We start from the raw sequence: 14,928 nt of genomic DNA, 5'->3' as shown, positions 1-14,928 counted from the left end.
TTTGAAAGACCTTAGATGTGTTTGAATTTGTAAAGACTTTTAAAGTTATTTATGTTCTCAATGTGAGATCTTGGTGATGGATAAAGAAAGGAAGGGTTGTAGCTACAAACTGCTCAGGACAATTTCAAGGTGGTTAGCTGAGTTTGTCCAGCCTCACAGACTATCCAGCCAAGACATTAGATATGCTCAACACTTTCCTATCACACAGAGACTAACAAAAAAAATACAGCTAGTTCTCCCAGGACTTGACCATTATCTCAATTTTCTCATGATCCCCTAAAGATTCTGTTGCCCATAGACAATAGGAAGTAATTTAAAGAATATGGCACCTACATTCCCAAGAGAGGGGGTGGGTGGTTTTTGGTCATTGGCGGGTTATGAATGTTTGTCATCATTTAGGGGGATTGGTTGCAAATTATTACTTGTCATGGTAAGGGAAGAAACTAAGCAAGAGAGATTGGATTCAAGGATCTCTTTCTGAGGAAAAAAAGAAGGGGTATGGAAAAGATAGGATGAAAGGGTAGATTATTGGATCTACTTTAAACTAAAAAGCAACTATTAATATCAAATATTTTACATTGGTATGCATTTTGTATATTGATAGAAATTTAAGGCTATTTTTGTTATATTGTATATATGTTTCTACTCTTGTTTAAGGTATTGTAGCTATGAAGCTCATTTAAAAATGTAATGCGTAATTAAGAAATACAGGCTGGTAGTTAGTCATCTATAATAATCAAATTTGTAGTTAAGGGTTGTTTTCAAGGTTAAACAGAGATATAGTTTAGATAGATAAATGATCTTCAAACACTTCAGAGACTTACAGAATATGGCATTTAAGATGTTTTAATAACCTAAGACTTTTCATGATAGTGAGACATGTCTACTCCTGGCAGCACAAATTTACCTCAAAAATGGAAGATGGGCATCAAAGAACCTCCATATGTAATTTGCTTTTGTTGTGGCAAATTTAATCACTGAAAACTGCCCTTGTCTAGAGTGCTGACAGTTGCTGTCCAAATTGGATGAGCAGGACACAAAGGAAAAAGACTGCTGAACTTTGCCAAGACAAGGTAGGACTGTCCTTCAAAATTCCTGCTTCACAGAAATGTCTGCCAGTTATTCTAGCCCTGTAGGTCAAAGATGTATGCCCCAATATTGTAAAAGAACAGCTGCTTCTGTCACTTCTATAGTTTTGGAAGATGCTTGCTCTGTACTTCCTGTTCACACAGGACTGTTTATACAGAACTTCTTGGGTCTCTGATGAAGTTGAAGACAAGATAGTTATAGTTACAGTTTTCCTTGTTACCAAATTCAGAAAAGAAACTCACAAAAGAGGTATAAAGTGTATAAGGTTGAGAGACATAAAAACATAAATTGTTTTTCTAAGAAAATATTTTGAGGTCTAAGAAGACAGTTTTGGGTTGGTAATACAAGTTAGTTTTTTTTAGATATAAAATAGTAATATTTATTAACTATATCAGTTCTATTTTCTATTTTACTAAGAAGATTTTTTATTCATTTTACATACCAATCACAGATCCCCTCTTTCCACCTCCTGCTCCTCCAGCCTTCCTCCTCAATCCCCCTCCTTCCCACCCATTTTCTCCTACAAGAAGGTAAGGCCTCCCATGGGGAGTCAGCAGAGCCTGGTATATTTAGTAGAGGCAGGTCTAAGCCCCTCCTCCCCATGGTGGGATACCTAGCACAGCCTTGAGGCAGGGGAATTGGATCAGAATGCAAAGTGAATTAGTTACAAAACTTTGGACTCACCAAGATAGGATAGATAACAGTAGTTTCTCTGAATTTGCCAAATACAATTGGACTGGCCATTGTGAATGTAATCCTTACTTGATAATTGTTCTTATTGTATATCATTTTATTGTGTTAAAGTTGAAACTTTTCCTTTTTGTTTAGACAATACCTGATAATCGTTCCTCTTGTATATAGTTTTACTGTATCAGAGTTAATATTTTCCTTTTTATTTAGAAATGTTGGAGAAATGTTGGGGGATATTTGATCACGCTGTGAACCTCGAGTTTTCATTTGCATTAATTTAATAAAATTAACCTGGGATCAGGAAGCTGTATTAGCAACTAGTTGACAGAAATTAATCATAGAGCATCAGAGGGCATCAGGAGTGATAAAGAGACACAGGAAGTAGTAGGGTAGGGTTTGGAGTGGCACAGCTTTTTCTGGTTTGGCAAACAGGTCTTTTTTTTTTTGGCACAGGTCTTTTGGAGACACCAACATGGAGGGAAGGTTAGCTAATTGCAACTCAGCCTTTCTGAGCTCACAGGTTTTCACCACAGCCTTTGAATCTCGAGTCTTATAAACAGAATGATAGAGATTTAGTTAAAGCTACCTTTAGCAGCAGTGACAGGGCCTGTGCCTGCAGGAACAGAATTCCCAGGCTATGAGTGGCCAGGCTGTTGCTACAGAAGCAGGCCAGTTAACTGTAGATTTGCAATTGCTGGCTGAAATAGCAGTAGATTAAGATGCAGCCACTATGCTGAAGTTAAAACAACATATGTATTTGTAAAATTTTACAAAATGAATAAATTAAAAAAATTAGGACAAGCTGGGCAGTTGTGGCGCACTCCTTTAATCCTAGCACTTGGGAGGCAGAGGCAGGCGGAGCTCTGTGAGTTCGAGTCCAGCCTGGTCTACAGAGTGAGTTCCAGGACAGCCAGGGCTACACAAAGAAACCCTGTCTCAAAAAAATTATTAGGACAAGTATTTTTTTCAAACTTAACTTTCCCCACAATACAAAGTATAATATAAAAGCAAAATGTATGGGAGATATTGAAAAGTGGGGAAAAATGAATTAGTTCTTCAGAAAGGAAAAAAGATAAATAAAATTGACCAGAATTTAAATCACGAAAAAAGACACAAGATTCAAATAGATAAATTTTGAATGAAAGGGGAAACATTATTACTGATAGAACAGCAATGAGAAGGATTATGAGACTTCTATGAATAATTACATGCCAGAAAACTGGATAACTTAGAAAATGAAGAAATTTATAGAAATATACATTCCACAAAGACTGAATCATGGAGACAGAAACTCAGAACAGACCTGTAACTAGTATGGGAATTGAATAAATTTAAGAAAAAAATCATTCAAGAAAGGAAAGCTCAGAACCAGATGGCTTCACTGTCAAATCTACCAAACATTTAAGTAAAAAATAAGTGCCAATCACTTACAAACTGTTTGAAAAAAATTTGAAGAAAACTTGCAGAAAATTGAAAGGAACATTTCTAAACTATTCCTGTGAGGTTAGCACTCCCTTGATAACTAAACTAGACAAAGACAACACAAGAAAGCTACAAGCCTCAGCTATCATCAGAGAAGCTTCCTCCTGCAGCAGATGGGAACAAATATAGAGACCCACAGCCAGACATTACACAGAGAGTGAGAGACCTTGGAACACTCAGCCCTAAATGGGATGTCTCAATGAACTCACTCCCCTCAGGGCTCAGGGAACCACTCAGAAGAGGAAGCAGAAAGAGTGTAAGAGCCAGAGGGGATGGAAGACACCAGGAGATCAAGGCCTTCTACAGGGCCTGCACGGGTCTATATTAGGTCCTTTGCATATATTTTATGGCTTCCAATTTAGTGTTTTTATGGGATTCCTGACTGTGAGGATGAGTAAGTCTCTGATTCTTTTTTAAAGTATTATTATTTTTATTTTTAAAAATATAAAAATTGAGATTCAAGGCCATGCACCTGAAAAGTGGGGAGCTTGAGATTCTCATCAAAGCCTTCTATGACCAGAAATCACTTGTATGTTAATAAATAATGGAAGCTGGTTACAAAGATGAGAAAGGAACTAATTCTCTACAACCACATTTTCTTCCCTTGGGAGTTTTCATATTCTAATTTTTTTCTAAAAAAGGTACTCTTTTGATTAATACTATAATTAATATTTAATGAAGGTAATCTAAGTGAGTTGCAAATGTGCATAGAATTTGTAACACAAATGCATATTTTAACCCTATTGTTCTTTTCTCTTTGGGCTTTCCTACTCAACAGTATAATGAGGAGCCTAATATGAAAAGGACCTTTTTTGATCATAATAATGGGGGAATGTCTTTCTGTACACTGTGAATATGTGTTGCTCTGATTGGTTGATAAATAAAGCCATTTGGCCTATGGCAAGGCAGGTTAGAAGCAGGTGAGAAGTTCAAAGAGAGAGCCAGGAAGAAGGCGAGGGAGATGCCAGCAAGCAGCCCAAGGAGCAGCATGTAATGGGACACAGGTAAAGCCACAGAACATGTAGCGATACATAGATTGATAGTTATAGGCTAATTTAAGATAGAAGAGCTAGCTTGAGCCATGGCCATGCAGTTATAATTAATATAAGCCTTGGTGTTTTTACTTGGGGGACGCGAGTGGGAGAGATTTGTCCCAACCACCAGCAGGCCGGGACACAGGAAATCTTCCAGCTACAAATGGCACCCAACATGGGCAAGAGTTTCCACCTAAAACCTGAGAAAGCTTTAAAAAAAAAAAAGATCCTAAAACGGAGCTAAAAACAGCTTCCTAGTTGTCTCTCTTAGAGCTACTCTATGGCGGGTTTGTGGCATATGGTGGATTCCCGCTGCGGTACACAGAGGAATCTCCAAGCTGCACAGTACACTGCGTGGTGAATTTAGCCTTAGCTAGTACAGAAAAAATAAAGGTTTCTGGGCTACAGGCTGCTTTGATAAAAGCATAGACCCACTGCCTACCAGAGTCTGCGAACAGCATGGCTCCCAGAGCTGGTGGGAATTATCTCCATCATGTTGAAAAGCTGAGATGGGTGAAATCAGCAGTCAAGGCTGCTACTTCAGTACTAGCACTGCAATTTAAAGCAATAGATTCACAATAAGACAGGTTCAGATGGGAAAACCCTAAACAGTTTACAGTAAGTGTAAAAATGTATGTAAGCTTGGAAGAGAGAGGAAAAGGAATATAGATAGTTATATAAAGAAATAGAAATTTGGGGCTGTAGAGATGGCGCAGAGCTTAAGAACATTGGCTGTTCTTCCAGAGGTCCTGAGTTCAATTCCCAGCAACCACATGGTGGCTTACAACCATCTACAATGGGATCTAATGCCCTCTTCTGGTGCACAGGCATATATGCAGGCAGAACACTGTATATATAATAAATAAATAAATCTTTAAAAAAAAGAAATAGAAAGTTTTAAAAATAAAGTATTTAAAGAGAAAGTAAAATATAAAAAATAAGCCATGTAAAAATGGAAATCACACAGAGAATCTGGATTATGTTGTCTTTGGGATTTTTAACTGGAGAGAGACATTTGATTGTAAAGGCTGCTAAGTTAAACTAATATGTATATTTTAAAGGTATCTTGTGGTAGTATTGTGTTCACCAAAATATTGTGTACCTTAATAAACTTACCTGGGGTCAGAGAACAGACAAGCCACTAGTTAGTCAGTAATAGCACACGCCTTTAATCCTAGTATTCCAGAGACAGAAATCCCTCTGGATCTCTGTGAGTTCAAGGCCACATTGGAAATAGCCAAGCATGGTGACACGCCTTTAATCCCAGAAAGCCAGCCTTTAATCCCAGGGAGTGGTGGTAGACAGCAGAAAGATATATAAGGCGTGAGGACCAGAAACTAGAGGCATTTGGCTGGTTAAGCATTTGGCTGGTTAAGCATTTGGCCTGGTTAAGCTTTCAGGCTATGGAGCAACACAGTACAGCTGAGATTCATTCTGGATGAGGACACAGAAGCTTCCAGTCTGAGGAAACAGGACCAGCTGAGGAAGTGGCGAGGTGAGATAGCTGTGGCTTGCTCTGTCTCTCTGATCTACCAGCATGGACCCCAATTACTGGCCTCAGGTTTGATTTTATTAATAAGAACTTTTAAGATTCCTGCTACAGTATCTTGACTTCAAAATTTGGATCTAAAGATATGTTGCTTTGCAAAGGAGGCTCTGCTTTTGTTTCCACAGGAATCAAGAGGCTATGAATTTGTTCCAGGTTAAGATGGATCAGAACCTTAACAGATGGTACCTATCAACAAAGGTTATAGCCAGTCTTCCCCAGGACTTGACCATTATCTTGAATTTTCTCAGGATCCCCATAAGACTGCCAGCGCCCTCTATCAGCAGGAAATAGCCTAGAACACTATGCCCACATTCCCAAAAAATGGATTATGGATGTTTGTCTTTGTTTAGATTGTTGGTTACAAATTGTTATTGGTCATAGTCAATATCTTTCTAAAAGAAGAAAGGGGGATATGATATAGAAATATAGGATATAGATATGATAGGATAAAAGGTTAGATTATTGAATCTATTTTTAAAGAGCAACTTGTTTTAAATTGCTATAGATTTTAGTTTATTGACACAAATATAAAGTTAATTTTGTTATACTGTAAGTAAATTTCTACTCTTGTTTAAGGTATTATGTTTGTGCAGCTCATTTGAAATTGTAACAGATAATAAGAAATACAGATTAGTAACTAGTCTTCTATGGTAGTCAAACTTTTAGTCATGTTAGTTAAGTTTTCTAGGTATACATAGATATAATTCAGTTAGGTAGGTAATCTTCAAACACTTCAAAGACCTACAGAATATGGCATTTAAAATGTTTTTAAAACTTAGACTTTTCTGGACAATGAGACATGTCTGCTCCTGGCAGCACCAATTACTTCAAATATGATGATGGGCACCAAAGACATTCCATAAAGAGTTCCTCTTCTTCTTGGAAGAACTGGCCATTTGGGCAAGAAACTGCTCTTGCCTGGACTGCTTGACAGTATGTTATATAAACTGAACATGCAGGACCCATATGAAGGTGACCACAGAACTTTGCAAGACGAGATGGTCCTTTGGGTTCCTGCTTCACAAAGGAGACTGCCAAACATTCTACAGGACACATGGAGAAATGACTAAAAAACTCTAGGCCTATAGGCTAAAGATGGATGCCCCAATGTTACACAGGAACTTTGGGTGATTGTCTAGGCAGCCAGCTGTCTTTGTCATTCTAGATTTTTGAAAGTTGCTTTTAATGCTCTTCCTGTTTAGTTAGGTAATATTATATCCTTCTGAGGTCTTTGATGTAGTTGAAGACTAGATAGTCTGTGGCAGGGTCCTGTGCTGTTGTTCCCTTTGGGGGAGGGGGCCAAGTAGGTGCAGAGTCAAACCACACAGACTCCAGGAGAATGTCACAACAACAAGCTCAGTTTATTCAGGAAGAGGCAAGTGTTATATACCCTCCATCCCACCCTCGGGGGAGGTCTGATGAATATGCATCTGCTGCTGTGACATGCCTGCCTCTCATTGGTCCAGGTCATCACCATATCATGTCTCAGCTGCTATTGCTAAGGCCAATAGGCAGACCCAGGTTGGCTCTCAGAAAGTATCTTTTTATGCTGGTTTGGGCCAGCTGGCCCTCAAGCCTGTTAGGGATGAGTCATCCCACAATAGTTATAATTTTCCTTGGTTATTATAAAAGATAAATTAGATATAAAACCTTACACTCACAAATATAGAATAGATAGAAAAAATTTTCTTTAATTTTACAAAATACAAATAGACTAGATATTGTAACTGTAATTCTTGCTTGATAACAGTTTTGTTATATGTAATTTTAATAGGTTAAAGTTGAAAACCTTCCTTTTCTTTAGACAGAAAAGGGAAAGTAATGGGGGGAATGTCTTTCTGTACACTGTGAATATGTGTTGCTCTGATTGGTTGATAAATAAAGCCATTTGGCCTATGGCAAGGCAGCTTAGAAGCAGGCAGGAAATGTATATATATATATATATATACATATATATATATATATATATATATATATATATATATAGAGAGAGAGAGAGAGAGAGAGAGAGAGAGAGAGAGAGAGACGGGGGTGTAGGGGAGACACCAGTGAGCTGCCCAAGGAGCAACATGTAATGGGACGCAGGTAAAGCCATGGAACATGTTGCATTACATAGATTGATAGTTATGGGCTAATTTAAAATATAAGAACTTGCTAGCAAAAAGCTTGAGCCATGGCTATTTAGTTATAATTAATATAAACCTCTGTGTGTTTACTTAGGGGATACAAGTGGGAGAGATTTGTCCCGACTGCCAGCAGGCCTGGACACAGGAAATCTTCTGGCTATATCATAATGATATACTTCCAAAATATATTAAAATAATTCTTGTCAGCCCAGAAACCACAGTGTCACTTTACTTCTACATCCTAGTAGCAGCCCCCACCTGCCACTTGGCAGCAACACTTAATTCAGTAGGTTCACAAGTCCAAGAGACCCTGAAAAGCAATCTTACATCTCTTCCTTCTGACCCATCTTCACCGAGGACTCCTTAGGGTTTCTCCTGCCAATCTGACTGTGACTCTCCAATTGCCCAACAAGGTAAGTGACCCCATATTTCCTTTTCTTGTCACCTTCCAAGTTGATAACCCCTTCACCCAAGGCCATGACTTCAATACAGTAGAATCTCCAGACAACCCATAAGGCACATGAGACCTTGGCAAGTGACTGAATGCAACTTCTTCACATGCTTCCCTGCTTGTATCTCTTTTCTCTGGCCTCTGCCCACTCTGTCATAATCAAAATATAATCTTTTACCCTCTGGTGGCCCTCAAGCCACAGCACCCGGTCCAGAGACCCTGGTGAAACAACCTGTATCCCTTCTTCCTGGCCCATCTCCAGTATGAAGCCCCAAATCACCCCTCCTTTCCATCAGAAAAATTCCAGCAGTCTAATGGGGCCAAGAGAAAAGGTATGAATGCTTCCAAACTCAAGCAAGTATTTCACTGGTTGGGAAACCTGGTAGTGTAGCTGAAGTTTTTCTGTGCTTTCCCAGCACCAAGGTCCCACAGCCACTTATAAAATTCCTGGGTCCCACCTGGTCCTGCAACCGCTCAGACCCAAGTAAACACACAGAGGCTTGTATTACTTATAACTAACTGTATGGCCATTGGCTCAGGCTTATTTTGACTAGCTCTTACACTTAAATTAAGCCATAATTCTTATCTGTGTTTAGCCACATGGCTTGGTACTTTTTCTCAGTTCTGCCTTCACAACTTGTTTCTTCTGTGTATGGCTCAGCCCTTCTTCTTCCTTGTCTGTTTATCCCACCTATACTTCCTGCTTGGCTACTGGCCAATTAGCATTTTAGGAGATGCTGCCAGCCGCTGCTAAGAGAAGCAAGATGTAAAGGTACTGGTGAGCCATGAGCCACATGGAAAAGTATAGATTTATAGAAATGGGTTAATTTAAGATGTAGGAGCTAGTTAGTGAGAAGCCTGAGCCATTAGGCCATATCACTTGTAAATAATATAAGCCTCTGTGTGTGTATTTGGGTCCGAGCAGCTGCAGTACCAGAGGGTGAGAGAGATTTGTCCTGACTGAAGGGCCAGGGGAGTCGGGCAGGACCAGAAAAAAACTTATAGCTACATGGTAGAGACAATAAACACATGAATAAAATAATTTTTAAAAGGAAAAACAAATATCTTATGAACATAGATTTTTTTTTGTAAAATACTTCCAAATCAACACAAGAACACATAAAAATATATCTTGGTTTTTTTTTGTTTGTTTGTTTTTTGTTTTGTTTTTTTGAGACAGGCTTTCTCTGTGTAGCTTTGCACCTTTCCTGGAACTCGCTTTGGAGACCAGGCTGGCCTCGAACTCACAGAGATCCGCCTGACTCTGCCTCCCGAGTGCTGGGATTAAAGGCATACGCCACCACCGCCCAGCATAAAAATATATCTTCAATGACCAAATTGATTTCATTCCATGGTTTCAAGGGTATAAGCTGATAAGTAAAATTTAGCATATGATGGTATCAAAAAATAACTTGGAATAAATTTAATGAAAAAATAAAGGACCTCTACAATGAAAACCTCAAAACATCTGAGAAATAAATTGAGGAATGCATTAGAAGATAGAAAGAACTCCCACACCCATCCTTCAGTAGAAATAAAATAGTGAAAATGGTCATATCAAAGGCAGTCATCGATTCAATGCAATCCCAATGAAAACCCCATTATATTTTTATTATAAATAGAAAAAAATCTTAAAACACAAAACATACACATATAAACCCATGTAACTTCAGTGACTGACTTTTGACAGAAATGCCAAAATACATATTTGGGGAAAGTCAGCATCTTCAACAAATGGTACAGGATAAACTGGATGTTTGTATGTAGAAGAATGAAACAATCTTTCCTTATCTCACTCACACACAAATCATGTCCAAGTGGATAAAGATCTCAACTAAAACCTGAAAGGTTACAACTCTAGATGAAAGTGTGGAAAATACACTAGAAGACATAGACATAAACAATGACTTTTAAAAACCGGATTCCTGTTGCTTAAGAAATATGGCTAACAATTGAAAAAATTTCAGTATATTAAGAAAACTATCAGTGAAAGGAAGAGGCAGCCCACATCATAGGAAAAATTATTTGCCAGATTATTAATATATGGAACATGAAGAATAAAAAGGATTGATATCTGGAACCTATCAATATTGATATATGAAACATGAAAAATAAAAAAGGAAACAAACAACCTAATCAAAACAATGTACCTGAACACAGAATTATTTTTTTCTACTAACATTTTAATTCTGTTCTTCATAAAAGCAAAACTAACCAATATTTTGCTAATCTTTTTTAACAACAAAATAAAATGTAATAAGACAAAACAAAAACTATCACATTGAAGTCGAACAAGGCAAACCAGCAGGAAAAGAGCCCAAGAGAAGGCACAAGAATCAGAGACCCACTCCTTTGGACACTCAGGCATCCCATTAAAAACACTAAACTGAAAGCTATAATATAAGAACAGAGGACCTGGTGCAGACCCATATAGGCCCTGTGACTGCTGCTTCAGTCTCTATGAGCTCATATGCATCTTCCTTAGTTGACTCAGAGGGTCTTGTTCTCCTGGTGTCCTCCATGCCCTCTGGCTTCTATACTCTTTCCACCACCTCTTCTTTGTGTGTGTGTGTGTGTGTGTGTGTGTGTGTGTGTGTGTGTGTGTGTGTGTGTTTCCCCTGAGCTCTGAGGGGAGGGATTTAATGGAGACATTTCATTTAGAGCTGAGTGTTCCAAGATCTCCCCGCCCGCTGCATAATATCTACCTGTGAGTCTCTATATTGTTTCCATCTGCTGCAGGAGAAAGTTTTTCTGATGATGGCTGAATAAGACATTTATTTATGAGTATGGCACAATATTGTTAGGAGTTACATTATCACTACTTTTTCCCGCCCCCAGATCAGTAGTGTTTGGTTTTATCCTAGGTTTCTGGGCTATCTAGTCTCTGGTTCTTGGTCACCCAAGCAGTGTTGGGTATGGGTTCCATCTCATGGAATGGACCTTAAGTCAAATCAGATGTTGGTTGGTTACTCCCACAAGCTTTGTACCACCATTGCCCTAGTACATCTTGAAGGCAGGACAGCATTGTATATCAAAGATTTTGTGGCTTTATTGGTGTTTACATTTCTCTTTTGGTAGACTGAAGAGTACTTCCCTGTACCAAAGACACTAGAACACAGGGGTAAAGGTTCTATGTGGCATCAGTTCAACCTCTCCATGTTCAATAAGTTGTGTAGGTGTCTTCAGCAATGGGGCCCTGATGTCAGTTTGTGGAGAGGAGTCAATTGTCTTGACAACCACTTGAGTTGTTTTGGGGTTTCCAAGGGACCCCTTTAGCCAACAACTCAATTGGATGTAACCAAGTTCTGGTACTGGAAGCTTCATTTGGTGACAAGAGAAGACCAGTTGGGACTCTGTCTCCCCTATGTTTAGAGATCACTTTCTAAGGAACCACCACTCTGATTTCCATAGTGGCTGTATAAGTTTGCACCAGCAATGGAGGAGTGTTCCCTTGCTTCACATCCTTGTGAGCATGAGCTGTCATTTGTGGTTTTGATCCTAGCCATTCTGACAGGTGTAAGATGGAATCTCAAAGTCCATTTTACATTTGTTGATTTTGCATTTCTCTGATAGCTAAGGATGTTGAATATGTCTTTAAGTGTTTCTCAGCCACTTGAGTTTCCTCTATTGAGAATCCTGTTTAGATTGTACCAATTTTTAATTGGATTATTTGTTTTTTGATATCTAGTTTCTTGAATTTTTTATACATTTTGGATATTAGTCCTCTATTGGATATGAAGTAGTTAAATATCGCTTACCATTCTGTAGGCTTCTGCTTTGTCCAAATGATGGTGTCCTTTGCCTTACAGAAGCTTTTCAGTTTTATGAGGTTCCACATTAGTTGTTGATCTTAGTGCCTGTGCTATGGGTGTTCTGTTCAGAAGGTTGTCTCCTGTATCAATGTGTTCAAGGCTGTTCCCCACTTTCTCTTTTACTAGGTTCAGTGTATCTGGTTTTACGTTGAGGTCTTTGATCCATTTGAGGTTGAATTTTGTGCAGTATCATAAGTATGGATTTATTTTCATTCTTCTATATGCAGATATCCAGTGTGAAAAAGCACCATTTGTTGAAGATTCTGTATTTTTCTACTGTATATTTCTGGATTCTTTATAAGAAAATCAGGTGTTCATAGGTGTGTGGATTTATGTCTGGGCCTTCAATTTGACTCCATTTATCAATATGTCTGTTTTTGTACCAATACCATGCTGTTTTAATTACTATAGCTCTGTAGAACAACCTGAAATCAGGGGTGGTGATACCTCCAGCAGTTCTCTTATTAAGATTGTTTTAGCTATCCTAGATTGTGTGTGTGTGTGTGTGTGTGTGTGTGTGTGTGTGTGTGTGTGTTTCCATATGAAGCTTAAAAATTGTCCTTAGAAGATCTTTGAAGAATGGTGCTGGTTTTGATGGAGATTGCCTTGGATCTGGTCTCCAATTCTTGTATCTTCCCTTGGGCTCTTTTCCTTCTGTCTGTTTAGTCCAATTCTGATATGTTAGTTTATGTTTTGTCTTACTATATTTTATTATTATTCCTTAGAAGCCTGTTTGTTTTCCAATGAGAGACAGAAAGGGAGTGGATCTGGAAGGGAAGGGAGGTGGGGAGGAACTGGGAGAAGTAGAGGGACAGGAAAACAAATTAGGATATATTATGTGGAAAAAAATCTGTTTTTATTAAAAGGGAAAAACAAAAAAGAGAACTGCAAGCCAATATTGATGAACATACATGTAAAAAAAAAACTTCAATAGTAGAGCATTAAAAGGATTATACAGTACTACCAAATGGGTTATATATCTGAAATGGTGTGATGGATATTCTTGAGGGCACATGTGAGAGATTTTTTTTTGCTTGGTTTGAAGTGTGTTAATCCACTTCTAGTCTGAATCTTTGAGGTAGAAAAATATACATCTTTGATCTGGATCTTGAGGCAGGAAAACACATGTCTTTAATTTGGATCTTGAGTTGGGAAGACACGCCTTTAATCTGGGTCATATCTTCTTCTGAAAGTCTATATAAGGAGATAAAAGAAGGAAAGTTTGCTTGCCCTCACCTTCATACCATATCTCATTCCTTCACTGGCCTTAGCCTTTCTTCAGGATTCCAGCATATACAGAAGACCAGGTGAGACATCGAGTCTTGTGAACTGAGCATCTACTGGACTTTCTGTTCACAGCCACCCATTTTGGATTATCTGGACTGTAGCCTGTAAACCATCCCAATAAATAGAGATTCATTATATAAGTTCTGTTACTCTAGAGAACCCTGACTAATACAAAAGGAACCATGATTTAATATATGTAAACTGTAATATATTTCACATTACTGATTATGGAGAAAACCATATTAATGTATCAATAGATGAAAAGACAGTATTTGATAAAATTCACTACTCTTCCATGCTTGTAAGAAAAAGCCAAAATGTGGCATTCAGAAAAAAATGGTTCTGACATAAAGCTATACTTATAAACCAATGAGCAGAATGGGAGCTCAAAAGTAAATCCACACATATATGACTAACTACACTTTGACAAAAATGCCAAGAATAAACAAAAGGGAAAGGGCAATCTTTTCCACAAATATTTTTTTAGGAAAATTAAATATACACATGCCAAAGAATGAAATTAGATATTTATATTACACACAGATGGGAACTCAAAATAGATTAAGACTTTCTTTTTTTCTTTCTTTAAAGATTTATTTTATCTTTAATTATATGTATGTATGTATCTGTGTATGGGTATGATGTGTAGGTACTGATGGAGACCAGAAGAGGGTATTACCTCTCCCGGAGCTGGAGTTGGATGTAGTGTGAGTTGTTCAATGTGAGAGCCGTCAAACAAATTCAGGTTCTCTGCATGAGCAGTACACAGCTGTCTTAACCACAGGGCCATCTCTCCTGCCACTTAACTGTTTTGATTGGGAGTGTGTTGGCACATATCAGGAGGCCAGAGGACAACTTTTTGAAGTCAGTTCTCTCCTTTAACCTTTACATGGGTTCCAGGGATCAAACTCAAGTCAAGCCATCAGGCTTGTGTGACAAGTGGTTTACCTGCTGAAGCATCCCAAGGGCTCTTCAATGTACACTCTAAAAATTTCAAGCTCATAGTACAAAACTTTAGGATATGGTTTCATGATATTGTCTTCGATATGAAAACAAACCAGGCAACCAAAGTAAAAACAGATGGTTGGTACTACATCAAGCTATAAAGTTTTTGTACAGTAAAGGAAATAATAGGATGGAAAGACAATTGTTCTACTGTGACAGGGCAAGACAAAGAGAAGGTTCCTCTATCTAGTATTCTTGCTGAGGCCATTCCAAGTTGAAGTAGAATTTGATCTCCTTGATGGAGAATCTCATGGAAAATTACCCAACCTTATTCTAGGAACCAAAGGTTAGGATGTCCCAGACAACTCATCTTAGCTTCCATTAAACGGCCTGTTTGTGCAGAACCCCTTCCAGCTAACTGCTTATCTTAGCTTCTGTTAAACTGCTTCCTTCCCGGAAGGCC

The 14,928-nt window shown here is 38.3% G+C and overlaps 1 protein-coding gene across 5 annotated transcripts in view; it reads right to left on the bottom strand.

Moving 5' to 3' along the window:
• Magee2 (MAGE family member E2) overlaps positions 1-14,928 on the bottom strand; it is a 195,622-nt gene that overhangs the window by 34,636 nt on the left and 146,058 nt on the right. For all 5 annotated transcript variants that reach the window (XM_076561808.1, XM_076561806.1, XM_076561807.1 and 2 more), the window contains one exon: positions 12,180-13,427. In XM_076561808.1, the coding sequence (XP_076417923.1) occupies positions 12,180-12,259 (80 nt within the window). In that variant the 5' untranslated portion in view covers positions 12,260-13,427. The remainder of the gene's footprint in view (positions 1-12,179; positions 13,428-14,928) is intronic.

The sequence above is a fragment of the Peromyscus maniculatus genome, chromosome X (genome assembly GCF_049852395.1).
Source record: "Peromyscus maniculatus bairdii isolate BWxNUB_F1_BW_parent chromosome X, HU_Pman_BW_mat_3.1, whole genome shotgun sequence".
NCBI classification, from domain to species: domain Eukaryota; kingdom Metazoa; phylum Chordata; class Mammalia; order Rodentia; family Cricetidae; genus Peromyscus; species Peromyscus maniculatus.
The sequence above is the reverse complement of the archived record's forward strand: the minus strand, read 5'-3'. Positions and strand labels throughout refer to the sequence as shown.